At 43.4% G+C, this 25,911-nt stretch overlaps 1 protein-coding gene across 5 annotated transcripts; it reads left to right on the top strand.

Annotated features, from left to right (window-relative positions):
- Positions 1 to 1,713: 1,713 nt before the first annotated feature.
- Positions 1,714 to 25,911, top strand: LOC139049935 (nuclear pore glycoprotein p62-like). Of its 5 annotated transcripts, none has more exons than XM_070525830.1 (9): positions 1,714 to 1,736; positions 5,336 to 5,401; positions 8,504 to 8,632; positions 11,277 to 11,328; positions 14,020 to 14,110; positions 19,915 to 20,141; positions 21,419 to 21,530; positions 21,853 to 21,919; positions 25,777 to 25,911. In XM_070525830.1, exons 2-9 carry the CDS (start codon positions 5,341 to 5,343, stop codon positions 25,851 to 25,853), a joined length of 816 nt encoding a protein of 271 aa, XP_070381931.1. In that variant the 5' UTR covers positions 1,714 to 1,736; positions 5,336 to 5,340; the 3' UTR covers positions 25,854 to 25,911. The 5 variants fall into 5 exon arrangements, with proteins under 5 accessions (XP_070381931.1, XP_070381928.1, XP_070381929.1 ...); XM_070525827.1 differs by lacking the exon at positions 1,714 to 1,736 and adding an exon at positions 3,943 to 4,083; XM_070525828.1 differs by lacking the exon at positions 1,714 to 1,736 and adding an exon at positions 4,119 to 4,250.

Here is a 25,911-nt window from a genome sequence, read left to right as displayed (position 1 = left end):
ATGCAGCTCATGCCCAACTAACTCATATAATCTGATTAGAGCTTAATTTTTATAAGTAGAGTAATCAAAATAGAAAACGCATGTATGATGCCGACAGTATCAAAGAATCTCAAGTCGAACATCCTTGTTTGGTGCCATGGGTGAGAGAGGGAGCATGCCTGTCAAGGTACTGCTTAATTTTGTGTGCTTTGGTAATGTTTGTACATTGTTGAAATGTTAAATTAGGTATGTTAAGTAGTAAGCTGGCAACATATTGGGTAGCCAGGCTGGCAAGAAAGAATGCAATTGTTTGATTTCACTCAAAATAAGTTTTCCTATCAGCAATGTAAATTATATGCTTTCAAATAAGTACTCCCCTTGGAAACATATCTCATGAGTATGCATATATCTGCATAAGGTCACCGCTATACACACGTATTGCTTTAAGCCAGTCATAATGAATTGTAGATTCACTGCTTAACCTTCAATTCCTTGCTGCATGAAGTTAACCACTTATGCATAACTTTTTTTTTTTTTTGCACGCGGTGAGAACTTCAGTCATCGCTGAGCAAATAATTTAAGGAAAAGGCATTCCATGAATCCAAATGCTTTAAGCACTCTCTTAAAATTGGCAGAGTGAAAAAAAAAAAAGCACGAGCAAGCGTGTCAGCAAGCTGTACTCGGAGCCTCACACGCGTGCTCAGTGGTAAAAAGGTGCGTCTTGGCGACCTACGCAAATGCATTCCGCGACAGATGTGCGTGTGTTCCGTATTCTTGCAAGCTGTCACTAGCACTACAGAAACCGCGCCACCGCGCTTCCGGCGACACTATCAGTTTCGCGTGACGTAGAACGCATCACGTTGGATAATTAGAGAGGTTTTGTTCAACCAGCCAAGGTAGCGTGCACTGAAAGTAATCATCCGAGAATACGTCGCGTGCTGCGACGTGATGCGATTGCAATACATCTGTAAAAGGTGGCGCAGATAAGACGACTGTGCAATGTTTCGAAGAAGGATGACGGTGCCAATGCAACACATACGGCTGAAGAACAGAATGTGGCAGCCTAGAGTCGCATTTTCACCGGAACGCGGAAACTTGAAATCAGATCTGCAAAAATATGCCAGTGTCGTCTGCTGTCAAAGGTCGTTGCCAACCTTGAACACCTTTGCTCCGCCGAACGGTTGCCAGCTGTGAACAGGCCGCGTCGCCCAATAGGAGTGCGCGTGCGTTCCGGTCGTGCGGATTGAGCGTGCATCGAATTTTGCGACACCTTCCGCCTTTCGGGCTTCCGCACGCGGCCGGGCGAGGGCGGAACGGACGGGCGGAGCGACCATGTACGGGCGCCAGTGAAGCCGGCTGCCGACTATTTCCCAACAATCGGCCAATCATTTTCAGTCGGCTAGGGTTGCTTGGGTAGTAAAAAGCAGGCGGCGCAGGATCTCCAGGGCACCCAAGAAGTGACGGGGGGATCAAAGCTGGAAGCAGGGCGGCCCGTGGGTTGGGGCACGTGCAGGCCTCGGCTAGCCCCAACCCACGGACCAGTCATAACAATAATAGCACAATTATAAGGTTACAGTTTTAAAGTAAAAGTTCTTTGTATTTTGGTATGATGAATGGAGAGAAGCATTTAGCGTTCTGTCAAGTTAAATATTTATCTTGAAGTTTTACGCATATCTCATGAACCACTGGCACCACTTGGTCAACCAAATTTTCCGCACATATATACACCTGACATGCATCTCTCATATATTGAAATGGTGAGTGTTGGGTATATTTTAAAAAAAAAGGTACGTGTTGGGTATGTCAATGAAGAGAATTGCCGTAGTGTATCCGTGTATCAGTACGCTTCTCGAAAGAATTTTCAGGTATATCTGTGTCTCATCAAGGTTAAGGCACATCTAGGCTTTCTTTTTTATCCTTTCCTTCAGTTTTCATATGTTGGTCCCAAGACTAATTCTGAGACCAATTGGGTCCAGATGTGTTCAAAAAAACAATTGGTGCAATTGTACCTGTTGTATTTTTCCAATGGGTGTCCCAAAACACAATTGGAAATATCCTATTGGTTTAAATTGGAAATATACAACTAATGCGAGCTTTTTTTTTTTTTCTGGGCTGTCATCGAGCGATGTGTGTCCATGCATGCTTGCCTGTGCGCGCGTGACACCGTGTTGGTTAGTTTAGTTAAAACACGTTGACGGGCTAGTTGGTTTAAATCCATGATAGAATGTGTAAGCGCGACTGAACAAGGACGTAGAAAGCAGGCACACAAAGACAGTGCTGTCTCCGTGTGTCAGTTTCTTTCTACGTCCTCGTTGAGTCACGCTTACATATATATCATTGTTAATTTAGTAAGCGAATGCTTGCAAGTTTATACGGCGGATTAAACTATTATCCTTACTTTGTATACAGCTATCTACTCAACCGCTGCTTCGCCTTTCCGTCGAAACTGCAATTTTTTTTTTTTTTCTACCATTGGCCAGTGTCGCAGGTAGGCGGGAAAACGGTTAGATGCAGATATACATATATATATAGATACATAGCCCCAGGAAAGTGCGTGAACTACCCAAAGAATGCTAAAAAATATATTTTCCTATTCCATAAACCACGACCTACTGGAACTCCAGACCTGCACAGATATCCGGCTTCTATGGGAGCAGCTTGCGCCCACTTTCGTTCAACCGACGGCCGTAGGTGGCGCTTTTATAACCTGTTCGTCTGCTACGCGGTGGGCGGCTGTGCGGCGTTGTACTTAGTACGGCAGCTGTTGTGTTGTGACGAACTGCTTGTCTAGTTGATGATTCTTGCTAACACAGTGACAGTGATGTCACAAGGCTTTGATCGGTCACTTGGCTCCAAAAGTTGACTGCCCGAACCTAAAAAAATGTCGGAGCGTGTAGTCCGCTGCTCTCTTAAATAGCGTCAAATAGCCGCTCCCACTGCCTTTTTCAAGGAGATTATTATAAATCGCATTGTGTGTAGAGTTCGCAACGTACCCAACAGTTTCATTGTACACGTTGTAAAATTCGCTTCTGCGCTCTTTAGAAACTTGAAACCACCGTAATTTTCGACGACAGAACGATTACCACTCATTTTAACTCTTAAAAGTTGTCCGTGAATGCGTCGTGAGCTCAAAAAGTGAATTACACCGTTATGCTGCCGCCGTACCACGCAGGAAAGCTAGCTTTACAGTTTCAAAAGAGTTCCGTGACACGATTTTTAAGGCCTGCACTGCAGCACGTTTTAAAGCACATGGGATCGCTTAATATTTTGCAAGCTTTCTACTGAGCTAGACATCCAACGATATTAAAAACAAGATATGCTCACCTTCCCTTGAAACAGAATCGGTCAGCCTATTGCACATATCGGGCGGAGGACTTACTAGTGAATACTTTTACTATGCTTTTACAGATCATCTTCCTTTCACTACGGCACACAGCAGTAAATCCTAATGTGTCTACGACATTAGGCTGTCTGTAATCAACTAAAGAAAGCTAGATTATCCTATGAATCCTTTTAAACAATTTTTCCAGTCTCTTAAGGAGGCTAGGAAAGGGAAATTTATGCCGTTGATCTAGCATTGCAGCGGCCACCTATGCTCGTTGTTTACATTTCTTGCACCGCTCATGCTCTTCTAGTTTCACTATTCAAACGCAAAGCATTCGCAAATATGTTTTCTTTTGTATATTTGTGAATTTATTTGTTTACCGCCAATACAAGAGCTTTGTGCCTGCCGAAATGGCAAGACAAGCGCTGAACAGATCGCAGAAGCAGACGACAGCGAACAGGTTATAGCTAGCGCCACTCCGCTCGTACGTTCTTTCCCTAGTGGCGAAAGGGGCGAACTAGACCAGGCGTGCTGGAGGAGGGAGATCTGTGCAGGTCTGGAGTTCAGTAGGTCGTGCCATAAACAAAGTTGTCATCATGATCATCAAACTTGCAAGAAATCAGTGAGCGATGGTAAGCGATCCAAGTCGAGCCAAGTTCTGTATTTTTCCGCGTCGCGGCGCGGTTTGTGTTGTACGAAGTATTAATCACAAATTTTGAAAGTCTCTGAGCGACTTCTATTTCTAAGGTTTTGGCGAGGAACTTCCTTGCCTACAGAAGGTATGTGCCACATCCCATAAGACTGTTCATAAGCTAAGCCATTCCAATCGCGAAGCGCACTGTGTTTTAGAAGCTGTTGCGCATGTAGTACAGTACTATTTGCTGTCTGAAAATACCCCACTTTTATAAACGCAAAGGGTGCCTACGAAGAAGGGGATACAAAGAAAGTAGTGTGGTTACTGATGCCCTTATTCTGTCATAAGCGAAGTTATTGCAGTGGCGAAGCACACTGTTTTAAAATTGTCATTTGGGTGGCGCGTGAACTGTGGTCGCGTTTTCGGACGCTATTGCGGCTGTAATAATTGTTGTCTGAAACTACCGCACTTTTATCATGGGAAAGGGTTCACACGAAGGAGGAGATAGAAGGGAAGTAGTGTGGTAATTGTTGCCCTTATTCTGTAGGCCGGAATGACACCTGCGTACAGCGCACTATGCGTGCCGTTTCGTAGCAGCTTTCTAATGCGTTTTGTATTCTTTGGGAATTAACCGCGATTTCTTATGGCTGTCTAACCGTTTTTGTGGGGCAATCTTCAAGATATTGCGCAGCTGTAAAAACCGCGCCGTGTTACCGATGACACTGCATCTTGGTAAGGAGAGCGTTATGACATTCTCCCCTCGGGACAGCTAACGTTATTGTACGCTGTATTCATGTAACCACAGTCCCTCCTTACCGAATGCCTTGCTGAAGGCTTGTAAGGTGAGCGTACATAAATGTGCTGTGATAGGTCGTGTTGAAGATTGCTGTGACTACTAGGTTCAGGGAATATACCCTACAGCAAGCAAACCGATATGGGTGATAAGCAGCAGTGTGTTGTTTTGGTTGCATCTGTACGTTGTACTACTAGAGGAAATAGACACGGACAAGCGAAGATTGAACGGCAACTCAAACGCATGAACCGGGGCCAAGATCCCTTGATAGCCATGTTCATGCTTAGATAACAATCCGACGTTCTAGTAATTCCGTTAATATTGTTTGTCATTCCTGACCTGCAGCTTTCCTTACTGAATGAAGTCCCTTTCCTTATTGAATGTAGTTTTGCATGTGTGGGGATATCTACAATTCAGAAGATAGACTTCTGAGCCACATAGTATTCATCCTAGTACTGTTTACTTTGCAGCTACTATAACACATTGCTGTAGAGAGAAGTGTAGACGTTTGTACGTGCGGCTTGTGACCTTGTGTGCAACTTTTCCTTAGCTTTAAAAGCCTGTGATGTCACTTCTTCACCAGTTTTGTAACCTTTTCACGCAGGCAAAATGTTGGGTGGCAACACGACCAGCACCTTCAACTTCGGCACCTCTGCCCCCGCTACATCAAGTGGGTTGTCAATTTATTTTCTTCAACAATAAGCGCACTTCTCAGAACAGCTGTTCATCTAATCAAAACCCTGTGAGGCAGTGCAGTTTTCTGCCCAATTGACCAAAACTGTTTGCCAGGTAGCTCGAATGGTAAAGCAAAATTTGACATGAAAGCATACAGTTTAGTTAGTATTAATTGTGGACTGAGAGAGTATGCACTTTGTGTTGCCTATGTGTATTCTTTTTATTTTTTCCTCGGGCATGTTGATCTTATTGAATCCTATCAATCACTACGAAACATCAAACCCAATCCAATGTGTATTCTCATGGTTTTGTAGACTTGCTCTTCATGTGGCTGTCACCCAAAGTGAAAAAAATTACCATCTTGAGTATTACGTGTCCAAACCATGATCTGATTATGAGGCACACTGTAGAGGGGGACTCGAGATTAATTTCGACCACATGGAGTTCCTTAATGTGTACCCAATGTACTGTACGTGGACATTTTTGCATATCACGCCCATAGAAATGTAACTGCCATGACTGGGATTTGGTCTCGCAACCTCGTGCTTGGAAACAAAATGCCAAAGCCACTAAGCAACTGTGGCGGGTCATCACCTAAACTGCAGAAATGCCTTAATCGATCACTTAGAAGGTCAATGGCGTCACCTGCTGGCACTCTGAATTCCTACACAGCGAGGTACCATAGTTGTTCCTATGCGCAGTTTGTCCAAGCATAGATCACCTGTACATCCGCCACCAGTATTTGCATATCAGTAGATTTTTAGCAAGAGCTAGCACCATTCTGGGTTATTTAGGGGTGAAATTCACTTGTTTTAAAGGGACACTAACGAGAGAATTAAATTGAGCTGTATTAGTAAATTATCTTTCTAAAATGCCAGTAATGCCACTTGTAGCATTAAACTAGAAAAGATGCAAAAATAAAAGGTGGGTGGCACCGCCGCATTGAAGTTCTGGCACCAGCTCGGCATGATGTCATGTATTTTGACAGCATCTGCTTCAGCCTAGTTAGTTTTTATTGGTAAAGATGGACTACATCGTATTCTAAAGAGGCCTCTGCAAAGTTCACTCTGAAAAGTGTGGCATGCTCACCATGATAACTATCGGTTAAAGTGGCCAAAGGACTTCATTGTATTCTAAAGGAGCCAATGACTGAACTGGGCTAGTTGCAAGAGCCCTTACCATGTTATAACAGCCAATATACGAGAAAATATTTTGAAATCCTTGATCTCACACTGGCATACCGACGCTGTGGTTGGCATGAAACTCACCATGGTTGCTTAGTGGCTTTCGCGTTGCACTGCTAAGCACAAGGCGATGGAATCACATCCCAGTCATGACGGCCACATTTCGATGATACGAAATGCAAAAACGCCCGTGTATCACGAATTGGGTGCACATTAAGCAACCCCATGTGGTCAAAACTAATGCAGAGTACCCCTCTGCAGCATGCGTCATAATCAAATTGCGGTTTTGGCACGTAAAACCCTACAATTTAAGAAAACAAGATTAAAAATATTGAGCTTCCATGGTCATTTTCTCTTCTAATGAACAAGCTTCTAGCATGAAAGTAAGGAATATAGATCTCTTAACGTATGCTACTATATCAGTCTCTTTAGTGTCCCATTAAGAAAGCACTCTAAAGTAGTTTGCTTTCTTTCTTACAAACCATGTATAATCCCACAACCACAACTTTAGTTACCACTTAATATCTAATTTCTGGCTTTAAAAAGTATTCCTGCATGTTGATTGTCTTGTCTGTATGAACAATTGCTTAAAAGAAACATCCTTGTTTCAAGTACTTGCCACTGAGATGTTTGCATGCTGTTAAAATTGTCCGGGACCGTTTAACAATTTTGTTGGGTTCCAGGAAGTGCCCAAGTGTATACTATAGTGTGCAGTAGTGCTTAAGAGCACCGACAACCACCCAGAATGTGTCACAAGATCTTGGTGGAAATGAAAAGGGCATAATTTATAGTGACAAATTCGAGCATGCTTGCGATTTAAGTAGGAATTATAATTTTAATATGGTGCAGAAAGCAGCAGAATATAGTAAGTGGCACGAACTGGTAGTGACACCTTGGCACTTGAGATGTAAATGAAGTACTGTACTTAAATTGGCTGTTATCAAGTGCCGCATACTTATTGTTTAAAATTGCATTCGTATTGCGAAGTAAAAAAAAAAAAGTTCACGCTAATGAGCGACAACGTATGGATTTACCCTCATTGCATGGCGGCACGCCTGAGTACTTCTGCATGCACACGAGTTTGCGAGTGAGCACCCTGAGTTATGTGGTCTCCCTGTGAGATACAAAATGCCATTTACTAATGTAGTGCCAGCACTACAGTAGGTTTGTTCCATTCAGAAACGGTGCAGGCAATGCCGGTTGTGGTGCGCCAGGTGCGACCAATCGCTGCAAGGTTCATGGGTGCGCTGCACCATGACGACACCTTGCCTTGCACCCCTTGCAATCTAGGACGTGGGTGCAGGGTCCACCACCGTACTTCAGACACTAGCAAGATCCTACGTGGAGCGCACCATAAACACGGGGAGAAGGTGCAAAGACATTTGGTTACTGGTATATCCTACTACATAGCTTGGCTTGGCTGAAAAAAGCCTTGACTTGTACACAGCCAAAGCCCCGAAAGCATGTAGCTATTATTGCAGAAGTAATTAAACACTTTAGAAAACATGAACCACTGAAACATCAGCTTGATAAACAAAATATTACTGCCTTAGTGCTCGGGCCACATTTGTCGTCTGCTTCGCACCGATGCCAGTGTATAATTGCTATCACACTTACCTATCACTGTTCCCAGCTGATGAAGGATACATTCTCACTGCAGATAGAAAAATTACTCAGGAAAAATGTTACGCGGTATTTTTCTTGTTACCACTGTATAGTTGGCACTCTGACTGCTCAGCTTTTTTCTGAGAAAACTCAGAAAAAAAAGCTGGTATCACAAAAGTTGGTTCTCAGTCCCTTTAAGCACCTTTACAGTAAAATTCACACTTCGAAGGATTTTCTTGAGAGGGTGACAGGTGAGACTGGCCGCGGAAAGCAACTGCGAACATCACATGCTTTGTTAATGCTTGCAGCATTCTCCTTTGGGACGAACAAGTCGACCCCCACGTTCAGCTTTGGTGGGCCACAGCCGTCAACGGGCTTGCCATCTGTCGCACCCACGGCTACTGCAGCGCCAACCACCACCACCACTGCCACCACTGGTAAGACAGCTGCTCGCATTTCGGCTATTCAGAGGAGTACACTGTAAATACGCTTACACATTTTAGTGTGTATCTTGTCCCCATACAATAATTGTCACCTATCGTGCGTGCCTTTCCTTTCTTTGATGATGTGCGTCCACTCCCTTGTCATGAACGACATTCGCATGTTCAGCATGGCATAACATTTTTGACCGAAAAGTAGCGAGTCCAGAGAAGAGAAATTTAAGTAAGGCAGGTAACGAATGCCTCTTAGGGACCACAGGTACCCCAAAGGGTGTAAGAGTTTTTAGAGTGTGTTGGCACATATTTTTGAAGCTGTGGAAGCTCCACTATGGGCTTCTTGCACATAAAATGATGACTTGGCAACTATAAGGGTTTGGAAATGAGGTATCCTAATTTGATACTAGATTTAGTCTAGAAATGCCTGGCGTCATCAACATATCGCAATGTCATGACACGGGCCAACTTTTCTTGAAGTTGCTTACCATTAAGGCTACCTATGATGAAGGCTACGGCTACCTATGATCTAAACAAAAGTGCTGAAGGTGTTTCTTCTGGCCCTGCTCACATGTGGCAGTTGCAGCAATTGCAGGGGCAGGAGCAAGCCAGTGTTCCATGACAGCATGAGCCATCCACCGATTCGGTACCAGAGCTGATGAGCAAAAACAAGTAATAGTACTAAATTATATAGGGTGTTCTAATGCTTGCTCGTATTATGCTAGAGTTTAAGAGTTCGGACTCTCCAAGAGTGCTAATTTGGGCTAGTCTGTGGAACATTTACAAATTTAACAAGTAGCACAAACAGCAGAATTATGCGTTGTTTCTTTCCCGTAGTCCTGTTGTCAGCACGATTTGTCCAGTTTTAACTGTATATTCGCATGAAAACGTGGTGAGTCAAAACTGTCATGTCAATACTCCTTTAACACATTCACTGCGATGTGGGTCTCTGGTGAGTCACAGCAGTTGTTCTCACTGAGTGGCTGTGCAAGGCTTTTCTGCAGGGCACAAGCGGCATCTTTGCTAGAAATCAATGGAGAGGTAAAGTTCTTATTGCCTCTGATCTGATGCGTTGCGGTGCCATCTCTGTCCACCTTGAGAAAGCTTCAAAGGAGCACGACTTCCTGTTGGATCACTGCTGGGTCACGCCACACCAGAGGAATATGACAAGTGACTCACTGGTGGCTCATGACACACAAAAATTGAGACTTCAAAAAGTGCTGCCGCAGTGAATGTTTTAAGGCGCCAACTGAAACTAGCATTTGTCTTCTGTATTCTTTCGCGTGCATCAGTTCTTCACTGGTTGCAGTGTTAAGCACAAAGTCGTGGGATCAGTTTCTGCCCTAGGCAGCCATGTTCTTGATGGGGATGGAATGCATTCACACTCATGGATAGTGCCTTGGGTCTAGGTTAAAAGGACTCCAGCTGGTCTCAAAGTCAGTACTGACCCCATTGCTATGGCTTTTGTTATAGCCAACTTCAAAGGTTTGGGACCGTAATCCCAATAATTTAACTCGTGACATTGTGATTCGGTCTAAATAGCTGCAACTCTGAGCACGATTCTTGACATGTTGTTTATTTGATTTAATATTTAAGTGTTGATTAAACAATGTACTTCGAAAACCTACGCTCCAAAGTCACCAAAAATATGGCTGACTCTACTGTAGTTGGCGCCTACATAACGCAAAGTGTTTCACAGATCGTTGCAGCACGAGACGCCGATGCATGCCTAACTGGTGGGGTCAGAGCCGACCGTGACGCATATTATAGTTGCAACTTCGGCAAGCCAATGGGCACGCTTACGTTAGTGCTCCTCGAATTCGTCCTGGGTCAGCAGCTTCTTTGGGTGGGGAATTTTGGCAGGAAGTTTTGATGAGTGTGCTTGGGCGAGAATCTTTCAGCGCAAGACACCAACGTGCAACGAAATTGTAACCCCTGAGATGCGTTTTGTTGTTTTCCTATATTGCATAGCGCTTTAAGACTGCAAAAGGAAACAAAACTAACTCGAGCTGGTTGGCAATGCCGCAATACGATGCCGCCCAAGCGAAACATGAGGCTCACTTCGCACTGCCTGCAGCTGGGAACTGTGATGCATTTGGGTTATCGCCTATTAAAAGCGTGCAGTATCTTCCAACGACACTATGCCACACACACTGTGAAACAGATAGGTGAAGATGCTTATCACAGTATGGCTGGCGGCAATAGCTATGAATGCAACGTGCGGTGACCTGCGATGAGATTTGCTGGTACCAGCAGAGGAAACAGCGTGATGCCGGATTTTTTTCACGTGATACGGGAGGGCTAGTACTGCAGGCAAGCTGTCGTGTTGGCCACCTACTGCTTTCAGTCGAGTGTGCCTCTGGAAATTTGTTGTTCACGTGGAATCTAGCGGCCAGAAAACGTATCATAGGATCGCAGTTTGTCAATGTAAAGAATGTTGGTGCTGAAAGATAGTGTTTTCCGTGAATGTAGTGACCGGTAAAAAAAGAAGCATAACTGTATTGGGCCATTTTTGTCTTCTAAATCACGAATGTTAGCACTGGGAAATTGTATGAAGCAGGAGCGCATTGAGGTTCTACTCTACCTAAACAGACGCAGTCCTGGAGGAGATTTGAATTTGTTGATTTCCAATTAATTGTTTTCGCAGCTACAACTCAAGCCCCGGCACAGACAACCGGCACGGCTGCACCGTCTTCAACGTAAGTGCACTGTTTCGAGGTTCCATGACAATGCACACAACAGCCTAGGTAGTCTCTTCTCCTGGCTTTTCATTTGCTTCTTTCATCTTTTATTTTCTTATATCTTTAATGATGCTCTGCAGCACTTGTCCTCAATGCAGCTTTTGGTTATTATTATTATTATTATTATTATTATTATGCTCATCGTCTTGCAAAGTGGCACAGCACTCATGGAACAATATGCACTATCATGTGCTCCTTTAAAGAAATAGAATGTTTATTGCATGAAAAAGCAACCAATGTGGCTGTAACGGCATCTTGTCCATGGCTTCTGTATAATTCAAGGAATGCCGCAAGGCCAACCCACCCAAGAACGAAAGTTGCGAGATTTTGAAGAGTAATCTTGAGAGCATTTTTTGTGGTACTTAACTTCAAAGTCTCGCAACTTTTGTTCTAGGATAGCCAGTGCAGTAAGGTTGATCTGATCAACTGATACTTTGCAAATCTTTGCAGTAAATCAATTAAAGGAAGCTTGCACAAAGTTATAAACAAGGAAGCTAAACAGAACTGGACCTCATATTCACAATAAGCACATAACATTGCATATATTCACAAGTTTTCATCACCGTATCTCGAAGAAAAAATACATTTTAAAAAACACTTTATCTAAGATCCCCTTAACAGATTTCGTCTTTTCGAACTGTGCATGCAAGAATATGGAGATGACCTCTCATAAACACATGTTCTCACTCCTATCCTGTGGCTTCCTTGTCATCAGCACAAATGCATTTGTCGATGTGCTGCTTTCAATTGTCAACGATTCCTCTTGTTGAGTGTAGTTTTTAATGTGTCTTCGATACAACAATATTTCAAAATAACTAATTATTTTCGGCAGTCCAATGAGATCTGTTATGTTGAAATTTCACAGTAGCACTTGTACCATCTATCCTCTCTCTTGTTTCCTATTGTGCCGAATCTTTTACGATGACCATCTTAACAGACATTCCTGTGTTGGCTTTAACTTTCAGTAATGCACTGGTATACACACTGTCACAAAATAGATGACAGAAGATCATGAGGAGCTAGAATGATAGGTGTCGGGAGCACCTTCGTGTTTTCAATGAAAAGTTTCATAGTATGCTCAGTAAGCCACCTTTTGGCTTATGCCACCTTGAAACCACTTTGATGAGCTAAGCCGGTGGAGGTAAACATTGTATGAGTTAGCTGTAGGTAGGTGTGCGCTTGCGGCCACTGTTGGTTGTATTTTATTTCTACGTTGTCTTGTGTCTGGTGTACTGTGAGCATAGGCCAGAGAAGCATTGTTATGTGAGTGAATGCCCATTTCTTCTGGAGGCATGCGATGCCATCCCTCCAGCCACTTTCTTGGGTACTTGTGTGTGTTTACAAAGTTCGCCCTGGAAGTGTTAGCCGGTGCTGCACACAGCCAAGGTTTTAAGTATTCTCTTTCATCTTTTCTTTTTTTCATCCACTTTCATGTCCCTTTGCCTGATTATTTCTACTTTTCAATGAAACATAACGAATAACTTCCCCTGTGCTTTTTCAGCTTCGTTGGCTCTTGCTTCGTATGATTGTAAGCATAAAAAAATGTAGCCCCTCAACTGCCCGTATTTGCCTCGTTCATTGCTTAGCGAGGGCCTCGAATTAGGTAGCCTTGGTGCCATGAGGTAGCGTACAAGGGCTTATTGGCCAGTTGCAGTGCTCCTAAGCTCACATACCATGTGACAGCTGCGGTTAAAAGGGCGTTCGCTGCCTTGGCAGTGAGTTGTGCTGGCTACCGCTGTCAGGGCTAACTGCAAACACATATGCCCCCAAAAAATCTGTCCGGGAAAATAGCGCAATAGTAGACTGATTAGTGATGCACTGCACACATAATGTGGAGGTGGAGAATGTAGGTTCAGTCCCCACCTGCCACATGATTTCTTTTCGTCCACTTTCATTACGCTTTACTTGATTATTTACACATTTCATTTAAACATAACAGTCAAGTTGTCCTGTGTTTGCTGTGACTTCGTATGATCAGGACACCAAGCTGCTACTATATCCAGTTCCTATGTGCTTGTGCATTTTTACCCTCTGCCACACTAAGACATTCTGCTGCTGCGCCAACATACTGGTTTGGACAGAATGCCAAGATGTTGATACATTGAAATAAACATGAGTGGTCAAAAATTGCGATCACTGCACTATGGCCTCTCTCATGGCCCGATTGCTGCCTTGGGGTGTTAATTTAATAAATGAATGAATGAATGAATTGGTTAATTGGTTGTTCAAGCACTTGCCATACTCATCGAACTGCGTTGGGGATGAGCATAGTCATGGCACTGCTTTACCACATGGAAAGGGCGAAAAGTTTGCAATAAAAAGGAATATAGACGCTCTGTTTGCCAAATGGCTTCGGATCGGCTTGCTGGAAGGTCGTCATGTGATTTAAGAAAAAGGAAAGCTTGTTGGTTGCTGTTTGTCCTCGGCTTTTGTCAGCACTGCACAATATAAACAGCACTGCATGAAAGTAATATTTACAGAAGGTATGCCCACCAATCAAAGCTTATGTTACGCTTCAGCCAAGGAGCTTAGCAACTGTGATATTGCCTAAAGCGAGCAATCAAAAATATGGCTGTGGTAATACCGTGAATAATTTTTGTGTGAAGCTGCGTAGTGCGTGCACTCAATCACACCTGGGTCACCTTCCAGAATGCACTACCGACTCCTGGAGGAGTCCGTCAACCAGTGGAAGGTGGAGCTGGAAGAGCTGGAGAGGAACTTCATTGACCAAGCCACGCAGGTGAGCTTTACACAAGGACTAGAACCATCACACACAGACTACAGCATAAAGCTGGAATTCACAAGGATTTGCATTTATCTCTTAAATATTATAAGCTGCTTATTTTATGACTATTGCTATGTCAACATCGACGGTATCAGCTGTGCCTTTCCAGACATTGTTGGACCACACGCCATGGTATAGCTGGCATGAAGAATACAGGGTTGAACGAACACTGGTTATACTACGGCACGTAAGCACCGAGTCCGCCAACAGCAATTGCTGTTAGACCACATGCATTGTGTGCATATTGGTGACTAGGTGACCGAGATGACCTCACCTCACATGTCAAAAAACAGGACCTTGCGCCACTAGGTACTGCAATGCACCAATGGATAACACACGTGATATTACCCTTCCCAAGCCAGTGCATTGTCCACGAAAGGCACATAAGCCTAACCTGATCTTCATTATTGTCATCACCTGATTTTGTATACAGTGCAACACAGCTGACTTCATCCTACACTTCTTCGTATTTGCTAATCTCATCACAACCACTAATTCCTCTGCGGTCCTTGATTGTGCTTCTCTTCCCTTGGTACCCATTCAGTTACTGTAATGGTCCAGCAGCTATCTACTCTACGCCTTACGTGAACTACCCTAGCTACACTATCCCCTACCCCCATTTGCTATCCTAATTCACACCAGTGCCTTTAGTATTCTACTGTACTCAACATTCTGAGTTCTAAGTAGTGGTGTGTGAATATCAAATTCTTTTAATATGAATCGAATATCAGATAATAATGATATGCACATGTATTTATTAACAAGTTGGGTTAATTGGTTATGTTGAAACATTGCAAACGCATTGTGAAAGTTAAAAAAAACTAAAACAGTAAGCCGTTATGCCAAAACTTTGTGTATTTGGCTCATGTTTGCAGCGGTGGCGTAGAGGTAGAACACCCGCCTCGCGTGCAAGAGGTCCGTGGTTCGAATCCCGGTGCCGGCAATTTTCCACCGAATTTTAAAAAAAAAAATTTGCGTGTTGATAAAATTGCACAAACAGGCCTGGAGTGTGGCCTGATCCCGGTGACCAGAACCGGTAACGCACTCCCTCACCAGAGCAGGATTGGCCACCCTGGTGCAATACTTGGCCACAACCTCCTATATGAACACAACAATCAAACCCCGGCCCTCAGTCCCCAGCAGCTGCGAAGCAACTGACCACGGCGGCGGTCAGACCTGCAACGCAGCAGAGGGTGCTAAGAATCACTGGCTCCGGACAGGCCGCCAATGGAATATGAACCTGGCAACGTTTAACGCTAGAACGTTATCTAGTGAGGCGAGTCTAGCAGTGCTATTGGAGGAATTAGAGGGCACTAAATGGTATATAATAGGGCTCAGTGAAGTTAGGAGGCCAAAAGAAGCATATACAGTGCTAAAAAGTGGGCACGTCCTGTGCTACCGGGGCTTAGCGGAGAGAAGAGAACTAGGCGTCGGATTCCTGATTAATAAGAATATAGCTGGTAACATACAGGAACTCTATAGCATTAACGAGAGGGTGGCAGGTCTTGTTGTGAAACTTAATAAGAGGTACAAAATGAAGATTGTACAAGTCTACGCCCCTGCATCCAGTCATGATGACCAAGAAGTCGAAAGCTTCTATGAAGACGTGGAATCGGCGATGGGTAGAGTGAAAACTAAATACAGGATACTAATGGGCGACTTTAATGCCAAGGTAGGCAAGAAGCAGGCTGGAAACAAGGCAGTGGGGGAATATGGCATAGGCGCTAGGAATAGCAGGGGAGAGTTATTAGTAGAGTTTGCGGAACAGAATAATATGAGGACAATGAATACCTTCTTCCGCAAGCGGGATAGCCGAAAGTGGACGTGGAGGAGCCCGAACGGCGAGACTAGAAATGAAATAGACTTCATACTCTGCGCTAACCCTGGCATCATACAAGATGTGGACGTGCTCGGCAAAGTGCGCTGCAGTGACCACAGGATGGTAAGAACTCGAATTAGCCTAGAACTGAGGAGGGAACGGAAGAAACTAATACATAAGAAGCCGAATAATGAGTTAGCAGTAAGAGGGAAAATAGAAGAATTCCAGATCAAGCTACAGAACAGGTATTCAGCTTTAACTCAGGAAGAGGACCTTAGTGTTGAAACAATGAACGACAATCTTGTGGGCATCATTAAGGAGTGTGCAATGGAAGTCGGTGGTAACACCATTAGGCAGGATACCAGCAAACTATCGCAGGAGACGAAAGATCTGATCAAGAAACGCCAATGTATGAAAGCCTCTAACCCTACAGCTAGAATAGAACTGGCAGAACTTTCAAAGTTAATCAACAAGCGTAAGACAGTTGACATAAGGAAGTATAATATGGATAGAATTGAGCATGCTCTCAGGAACGGAGGAAGCCTAAAAACAGTGAAGAAGAAACTAGGAATCTGCAAGAATCAGATGTATGCGTTAAGAGACAAAGCCGGCAATATCATTACTAATATGGATGAGATAGTTCAAGTGGCTGAGGAGTTCTATAGAGATTTATACAGTACCAGTGGCACCCACGACGATAATGGAAGGGAAAATAGTCTAGAGGAATTCGAAATCCCAACGGTAACGCCGGAAGAACTAAAGAAAGCCTTGGGAGATATGCAAAGGGGGAAGGCAGCTGGGGAGGATCAGGTAACAGCATATTTGTTGAAGGATGGTGGACAGATTGTTCTAGAGAAACTGGCCACCCTGTATACACAATGCCTCATAACCTCGAGCGTACCGGAGTCTTGGAAGAACGCTAACATAATCCTAATTCATAAGAAAGGAGACGCCAAAGACTTGAAAAATTATAGACCGATCAGCTTACTGTCCGTTGCCTACAAACTATTTACTAAGGTAATCGCAAATAGAATCAGGAACATCTTAGACTTCTGTCAAGCAAAGGACCAGGCAGGATTCCGTAAAGGCTACTCAACAATAGATCATATTCACGCTATCAATCAGGTGATAGAGAAATGCGCGGAATATAACCAACCCTTATATATAGCTTTCATTGATTACGAGATAGCGTTTGATTCTGTCGAAACCTCAGCAGTCGTGGAGGCATTACGGAATCAGGGTGTAGACGAGCCGTATGTAAAAATACTGAAAGATATCTATAGCGGCTCCACAGCCACCGTAGTCCTCCATAAAACAAGCAACAAAATCCCAATAAAGAAAGGTGTCAGGCAGGGAGATACAATCTCTCCAATGCTATTCACAGCATGCTTACAGGAGGTATTCAGAGACCTGGATTGGGAAGAATTGGGGATAAAAGTTAATGGAGAGTACCTTAGTAACTTGCGATTCGCTGATGATATTGCCTTGCTTAGTAACTCAGGGGACCAATTGCAATGCATGCTCACCGACCTGGAGAGGCAAAGCAGAAGAGTGGGTCTAAAAATTAATCTGCAGCAAACTAAAGTAATGTTTAACAGTCTCGGAAGAGAACAGCAATTTACAATAGGCAGCGAGGCACTGGAAGTCGTAAGGGAATACACCTACTTGGGGCAGGTAGTGATGGCGGATCCGGATCATGAGACGGAAATAATCAGGAGAATAAGAATGGGCTGGGGTGCGTTTGGCAGGCATTCTCAGATCATGAACAGCAGGTTGCCATTATCCCTCAAGAGAAAAGTATATAATAGCTGTGTCTTACCAGTACTCACCTACGGGGCAGAAACCTGGAGGCTTACGAAAAGAGTTCTACTCAAATTGAGGACGACGCAACGAGCTATGGAAAGAAGAATGATAGGTGTAAAGTTAAGGGAAAAGAAAAGAGCAGATTGGGTCAGGGAACAAACGCGAGTTAATGACATCTTAGTTGAAATCAAGAAAAAGAAATGGGCATGGGCAGGACATGTAATGAGAAGGGAAGATAACCGATGGTCATTAAGGGTTACGGACTGGATCCCAAGGGAAGGGAAGCGTAGCAGGGGGCGGCAGAAAGTTAGGTGGGCAGATGAGATTAAGAAGTTTGCAGGGACGGCGTGGCCACAATTAGTACATGACCGGGGTTGTTGGAGAAATATGGGAGAGGCCTTTGCCCTGCAGTGGGCGTAACCAGGCTGATGATGATGATGATGAACTTGGAAAATTTAGTAATTCCCAATAGCTGTCCTCATGAGCTTGTGCCTTATTATACCGCATCACACGCCCGTAAACTCGCAGGCATTTGACCCTGTGCCATTTATTACCCATCGTACTTGCTGTCGAGGAATAAGCTCAGAATTGGGGGTGGCGCTAGAAAAAAAGAAATAAAGAAATGCAGCCAATCCTGTGCCCCTTACTACTGAGAGGCTGGCTTTCCCGCGAAGTTGAGACGTTTAGTGGCTAAGTATGCTGTACTGGCGAAATTTCGCTAGCAACCTGAAATAACCGCAAAATTAAGCGTAAAATTGCTACAATATACTTATATTAGAAACAAACGCTAAGAACTGTGTTTGCTACCGCACAGGCAGCAATGTGTTCAACTTGATTCAAATATTCATATGCAACCGAATATTCGAACATTTCCTAAATATATATTTTTTCTAATCGAATACGATTATTAAAATATAACATTGGATAGTATTCCAACCTTTCGACTATTTGCACACCCCTAGTTCTAAGCTAAATGAAGTTTGACACTTTCCTGTCCGCACCTATTCAGCTATGATTGCAAACTTGTATTTTGCCACCTGAATGCTCTCAGACAGCTAGCTCCCTGTTTGGCTTATCTGGAAACTATTTAGTCAGGTTCGGATTTTTTTTTTCCCGCCACGCACGGATTTTTAAAGCGCCTCCGAAGACGGGGCATGGTTGGCACGCTGAGTGCTTGTAGTTTCCAAGATGGCGTCAGTGTTGCACACCATTCATGCATGATGCATAGAAACATCACATTTCTACTGATTCTAATGCATCTGTACACAAAATTGTGGAATTTGGAAACAGCACTGATGCAGAAGACAAGTTCGGTTTGTCAGATTTCCAAACAGAGCCTCGCTTTTTTTGCCGAACCGCTTCAAAGCTGCCATGCACCGATGTAAAGATATCCTGCGTGCTCTGAAGGTCGCAGTTCTTATCTGCAGGGCGTTAACAACCTTTGGTCGGGTTCATTTGCTGGCAGCCACGCAGCGAGTCATTTCGTGCGAAAAGACAGCTGGGAGTCGACCTTGGCATCGTGCTAGGGCTAGTCACTGGGATGAACATGTTCCTTTTTATCAAGAAATTTTCACACAGAAAGATGATATTTGCTACAATATTGCACAGGCCCTTACATTAAGAATGTACATTCTGAAATTCTTTAAAAGCTTTTATGTGTAAACGAACAGTGACATTTTTATATAACTTCTTTTTTTTTCCACTAGATGTTTGAGATATTCTTTAAAAATTCTTTTTAATAGACATGTTGTTTGAGTGTAGTACTGTTGGAAAGAGAATTTTTTGCTATTCAATATGACACTATAAACTTAAGTATCAAGCATGCTCTGTGGTAGGGAAGGTATTTTCTAGGCTACATAAAAACTGCTGCTTTTCCCACAGGCAGGAAAGTGTTAACCACATAATGTTTGGTGTTCAAAACATGACAGCGATAACATTTTTTCAGCATCTGCACTGTGTTAAGCACTGCCTTGAAGATTTTTTTTTCCGTTGCTCAGGGGGAGGCGTCGCTGGGGGCTACGACATGAACATTACCTATTCGCGTGGACCGTATACTTCGTTAAACCGAAGTTTAACTGCGTTGTAGTGGCAGGGCAATGTTTGCTCAATATCCTCCTTGATGCATGCACTGGCACAGGTTAACGCCTGGGACCGTCTGCTGCTGTCAAGCGCCGAGCGAGTGGGCCAGCTGAGCTCGCTGGTGGAGCGTGCTCAGCTGGACCAGCAGCGGCTGGAGCACGAGCTGGACTACGTGGCTGCCCAGCAGGGAGAGCTCGAGCGGCTACTGGCACCCCTCGAGTCCGCGCTGAAGCAGGCACCCGCCCTCTCTGTACAGCAGCACGCCGACCTCGAACGTGAACACACGTAAGAGTTGCGACTGGTGTTGACGAGTGTGCGAGAAACACACTGATGGTTCGTCTTGTAAAGCAAGAAGGCTGTTTGAAAAGGGCGAAGTCTCTACACTTGAAAGTAGCATGGCGTAGTGACCCATACCCATGTGGCGTAGTGACCCATACATATGACCCACTTGGCTTTCTGACCATTTGTTACTTTATGTTACTACTAACTGTGAACTTTTTTTTATGTTGTTCAGCACATCGTTCGGAAGTAACTGTTACCCGTGTTTCGTTCTATATCTGTAATATGTCTGTATTTTGAATGCCATTGCTACTAACACCAATGCCCCTATGGCAGTGTAGGTATATACAAACAAATTGCCTGAAGAGAAACATTGCACAGCTGTGCTGTTGCATGCATGGACTGCAGGGAAGTAGGGGGCTTTGGATTAGCATTTCTCTTGTTGCTGTCAAGATTATATTCAAGACGTGCTTGGTGATCAATGCTTCGTCTGCCACAATGGTTTAATCTTTATTAGAACGAAGCATGATATTGTGTGTATATGTTGTTGTTCTTTAAATGCATGAGCATTTCTATGTCAACTCACTGAGGAAAACTGGCACTGACTCATGACGCTCACAAGCAGAGTGTCTTACCCACCGGACTAAGCAACCATGCTTGCAGAAGGCAGATATATCTGAACCATGTGAATGTCTTGTACTTCATTGTCAGTTGTGCAACACAGATAATTCAATGAGTTGATAAGGATGATAAGGAGTGATAAGTGGTTTATGGGTCCAGTTGTGGTTGATAATGGTTAGAGTGATAATGGCTTATAATGGTTGGAGCCATTCCTGGTAAGGTTAATAAGGACTGATAAGGGTTGGGTCAAGTCCGATAAGGGTCGCATCACTTCTCATAAGATAACGGCCGATAAAGGTGGATAAGGGTCAGATCAAGTCCAATCAGGTTGATAACAACCAATAAGGGTTGATAAGGGTTTGTACTGGTCAACTCAAAAGCCAAAACAGATTATAAGGCCAATAAAGCATGCATTTAATGAATTGCCTACTGCTTTGTCAATCGTGGTAAACAACATACATTGCGTCCTATGTGTGGAGATGAGCAAGTGGCACAGTGCTTATGCATAATTAAGCAACTCCAGTGGAGTTTCTGCATTTTTTGTTTTTCAATTTATTACATAATTCTTGGCTTAAACGGGAGCAGTCTTGCAGGAGTGTAGAGTCTTGTCATTGCCCTCCTGAACAGCAATGCTGCCTCTCTTTCTTGCAAACGTGTCACAGGTACCACATGGCAGAGAACATCAACTCCCAGCTGAACTGCGTGTCCCGGGACATTAGGGACATCGTGGAGCAGTTGAATGCGGCCAATGCATTTGCTGCACAGGACAAGCCGGTCAGTACCCATATTGTATTCAGAATGTGACTAGATTCGACTCGATCCGGCTTGAAGCTTCGGGGACTGTGCATTTTTGTTTAAATTATCATTTGAAATTGGCCAAGATTGAATAAATTATGTTCTAGGTCATGTTTATACATTCTCACGCAAAATTATTTGCTCACAAAGAAGTTTTACGCTCCTCCAGATCCTGGAATGGAATGGGGTGCATACAAAAGCTGATGTACTAGTACATTGAGTTTTGAAAGGTTATTCTACTAGTCTCAACAGATTTGCTGTTTAGTGTCCCATTAACTTTTGTGCCTCTTCTCTTTTGCAGCTGCAGCAGATTTCAAAGGTCCTGAATTCTCACATGGATGCCCTTATGTGGGTCCAGCACAACTCAGGTGAGCAGCATTACTCTGATTTGTGCTGCTCATGTAGCTATACATTAAAACTCCTCTAATACCTTTTCTATGGGACCGCAAAATAAAAACACAATACCAGGAAAACTTATTGTGTGAACATGCTGTTAAAGTTGTGCGAACATGCTGTTAAAATCACGTGAACATGCTGTTAAATATTTAAAACAAGGACACTATGCATGGCTCAGCCTCCAAAGGATTTACAGTGCGAACTGCAAACCATTTGAAGGGTAATGCAAACTCAACAGGGACTGGCTAAAAGTTCAAAGTATCAGATTCAGCAGGAAATGAGTAGCTTATCCAAAGGTGGCTAGAAAAGGTGTATTGTATTCTCAAATCATCACTTTTTGGGATACCTTATCTTTTGCACGATTTAGCATGACTAGTGCTAGGACGCGTCGGCGTCTACGAGCGACGGCTTTCTGGGCACCGTGCCAAGCACGCCGTCTTACCACAGTTCCAGGATCGCTGTCGATGTATCCGGGGCTAGGTAACTGATAGTAGTATCTTTGAACGTTATCGTCCAAGAATACGGCCTAAGTTTGTCAACGCGTTGCTGCTCACACATATGCATGCCTGTGGCCGGGTCAGTTTGTATTTAAATCATTGTCATGCTGTTGCTACAGATAGAGGGAACCACAGTCAATGCATGCACCAAATCTTCATCCCCTGACAACATACCCAAAGTCGACCAATTTGCGGCTGATGAATGATTGCAGGTTTCTTCAAATGATCATCATCCAGCGCTTCCCTCACATAATCACCGCCCTCATCGGTGCTGACATCCAGGGTGTAGTCGGCAACACTTGAACCTGCTTGAAGTCGCCCAGGATTGTGTCGCCATTTAAAATGAAAATGAAAAGCATTCAACATGCGGAACTTGCTCAACAAAAAGCCGATGCTGCATTTCAACATGTAGCAGCTTGGCTTGGCTGTAGTTTAGATGCATATGGCAACTACTGGATCAACTAGGCTTTGCTTGTTTCAGTTTCAAGAGTCGCAGCATGGCTGGCAACAATGCCGGCAACGCATTAAACCCAAGATATTGCTTTTGGGGAGGGGGGGGGGAGGAAGCAGAGCGCTGGAACAGAATACACTCTGTTTTTTTATCTGGCCTGCTCGGCTTGTTTCTTCCTATCTATGTTACGCTGTACCAGTTTCAGAAGAGTATCAAGGGAGTTCCACTGTATGCCACATTTTCTAAACTGTGATGCGTCATTGATTATAATGCACGCTTACTTTTTGCGTCGGCAGAAAGCAATGAAATGCAATTTAGTGCGAATTGTAATGCACACATTTCGATTCCCACATGGAAATTACATTCTTTATGGAAGATTCATTCGAAGCGTGGTACAATTTTGCGTGTCGGTCGCTTTCATTGGTGTTGGTCAGGCAAAGAGCTTCAGGACCTATGCATTCTTTCTTTCTTTCTTTATTCAGTTCTGCAAACCTTGTACAGGTCCAAGCAGGGTGGGTTGAATGGCAAGAAAACAATAATAACAAAGTTAAAAAAAACATCAAAGTGTGGCGAGAGGCAATAAAGAATCATTCCAGTCGGAAACAGTGCGAGGGAAAAATGAAAACTTGAGTAAATCTGTTCGCGCAAAATACGGCGTCAGGGAATTAGGATGATGGTGGCGTGTATGCCTTGACGTTGAAAGTGACAGATATGGAGAAGGGTTAATAGCTAGATCTTGATTCCAAAGCAAGAAAAGAAATTGCAAACGTAAATTTTTTTCTTCGTTGTTTGAGACATTGGATACCGTTAATCTGCATTAATTCAGAGGGTGAGTTATACAGGGAAAATTTAGAATAAATAAACATTACAGCTCTTCTCTGTACCTTTTCTAGGTGGGTGATGTTGTGTTTATTAAATGAGTCCCAGACAATGCATGGATATTCAAGTTTCGGTCTAATTGGTGAATTGTAAGCAAGTAATCTTACGCTAGGGGGAGAATTTCTAAGCTTATGTCTTAAAAAATACAGTTTACGGAATGCGGAAGAACAGATGTTATCTATATGTGAATTCCTTGATAAAGTATTAGTAAGTGTGACACCCAAATACTTATATTTCGTCTCTTCCAGCAAAGGTGACGAACCTAACCTGTAGTTAAAAGAAAGCGGAGCTTTTTTGCAAGAGAAGTGAAGAAAGACGGTCTTATCAGTGTTAAGTTTCATGTCCCACGTTTCATACCATTCAAAAATCTTAACAAGAGAGGAGTTGAGATGGATTTGGTCGTTAATTGAAGTTATTGCTTGAAAAAGCACACAATCATTCGCAAACAACCTGATTTGGACATTCGGATCAAGTTCAGTAGTAGTGTCATTAATATATAATAAAAACAATAATGGCCCCAGCACACTTCCTTGAGGCACGCCAGAGCCAAACGGAAGGCAACCTGATTGTTGCTCATTAACTGCTACATATTGGTAGCGACTGGTTAAATAGTTTGATATCCATATGATTAAAATTTCTGGGAGGCCTATGCGTCTGAGTTTTAATATTAGTTTGTCATAGGGAACTCTATCGAAAGCTTTACTGAAGTCAAGAAATATTGCATCAATCTGACCGTTCTTATCGAGACATGAAGCGAGTGAATGTATTACTGTCACTAGTTGTGTAATTGCCGAGTATCCTTTTGTATCCTATGTTGCTACCTATGTGAGTATTCTCACATAGGTAACAGCTTCTAGTGAAGCCAGAAAGAAATATCCCAATGCTTGCATGTCAAAATCACCCTCGAACGAGCCTCCTAAGCCACATATGTTTTACTTAATACCCATTAATTCAACATGGGGTTTGCCACAAACTTAGCTGCTATGACAAGCCCAGCATATTGGCGAGTAGGGTTGTGCGAATAAGTAGTGATTTTTGAGACCGAATCGAATACAAGTCGAATACTGCTAGAAGCAAATGAATGTCGAATAGTTGTGAAATAATGAACAATCATTATGGCGATTAATATAGAACGATGTCACATTCTAGTATATTCTTAAAGTTGGCAAGTTTCTTTCATTATATACTAGTTATGTTATGAAGTGTTATTAAAAGCAGAAGTGGAGCATTAGGAGCAAACAAGTAGTTTCCTTGCATGTGCAGGACTCTACAGGTTGTACAGCGATCATGCACACTTCCTGAAAAGTATGGCTACCTAAGCAACCTAGCCTGCTCTATTACACAAATTCTCATGTTTTATGTCTACACTATGGCCGCTGGGGTGAAAATTTACCAGACCGTTGCTTCAATTTTATCTTTAACTGGGCACAGTTCACATTTTGAAATATTTGAAAATTATTCAAGAAATGTTCGCATTTACAAATACTGACTATTCGATTCATTATTCGATTGTTTCAAATATTTGCACACCGCTATAGGTGAGTGATGATCTCACTTAAGATTAGTTAGTTAAATTTAGCTGTTGGTGTTACTGGCGGTTACACATCAATCTTGATGTGCTGTAAATCTTGGCCGTTCTTTATACATGCTTGGAAACGACACCCCGTATGTTGCATGGCATCCAAGGCACATAGTGACACTCCCAAAGCTGTTTTGAACACCTAGGTATGACTTAACATTCTTGTTAGCAACACTTTTCTTCTTTTTTACTACAGAGTAATATTTCCCTAGGTTGAATTTCTTTAGCCAGGAACCAACATACAATTTACGCAAGGGCCCCAAGGTGTAGCTGTGGAATGTGAAACTCGCATGACGCCGACCAACCTGTTTGCTCCACATACTGCAATACACTTGTCTGCAGCTCATGTTTAGTGAACTGTGGCCATGACATTACTGTCCTTGGCATCGGCACTTTGTCATTCAAGCTTCCTTCATGCTGCAGGTGTTCTACAGCAGAAGCTGCAGGACCTGGAGCGCGCCTGTCAGCAGCAGAGAGCCGACCCCTTGCTGAAGCGCTAACACCCAAGCCGCCACAAGCCTCTTTATGTCGGTGTTAATAAATTGTTTTGGTCCTCGA

This window comes from Dermacentor albipictus, chromosome 9 (assembly GCF_038994185.2).
Source record: "Dermacentor albipictus isolate Rhodes 1998 colony chromosome 9, USDA_Dalb.pri_finalv2, whole genome shotgun sequence".
NCBI classification, from domain to species: domain Eukaryota; kingdom Metazoa; phylum Arthropoda; class Arachnida; order Ixodida; family Ixodidae; genus Dermacentor; species Dermacentor albipictus.
Note: the sequence above shows the minus strand (reverse complement) of the source record. Positions and strands in the feature narration are given on the sequence as shown.

Excerpts from the sequence above, each read along its gene's own strand:
- LOC139049935 (XM_070525826.1), top strand. Across the intron at positions 8,633-11,276 it reads CACCACCACTGCCACCACTG|CTACAACTCAAGCCCCGGCA; the intron begins GTAAGACAGCTG and ends TTGTTTTCGCAG. Across the intron at positions 14,111-19,914 it reads TCATTGACCAAGCCACGCAG|GTTAACGCCTGGGACCGTCT; the intron begins GTGAGCTTTACA and ends GCACTGGCACAG.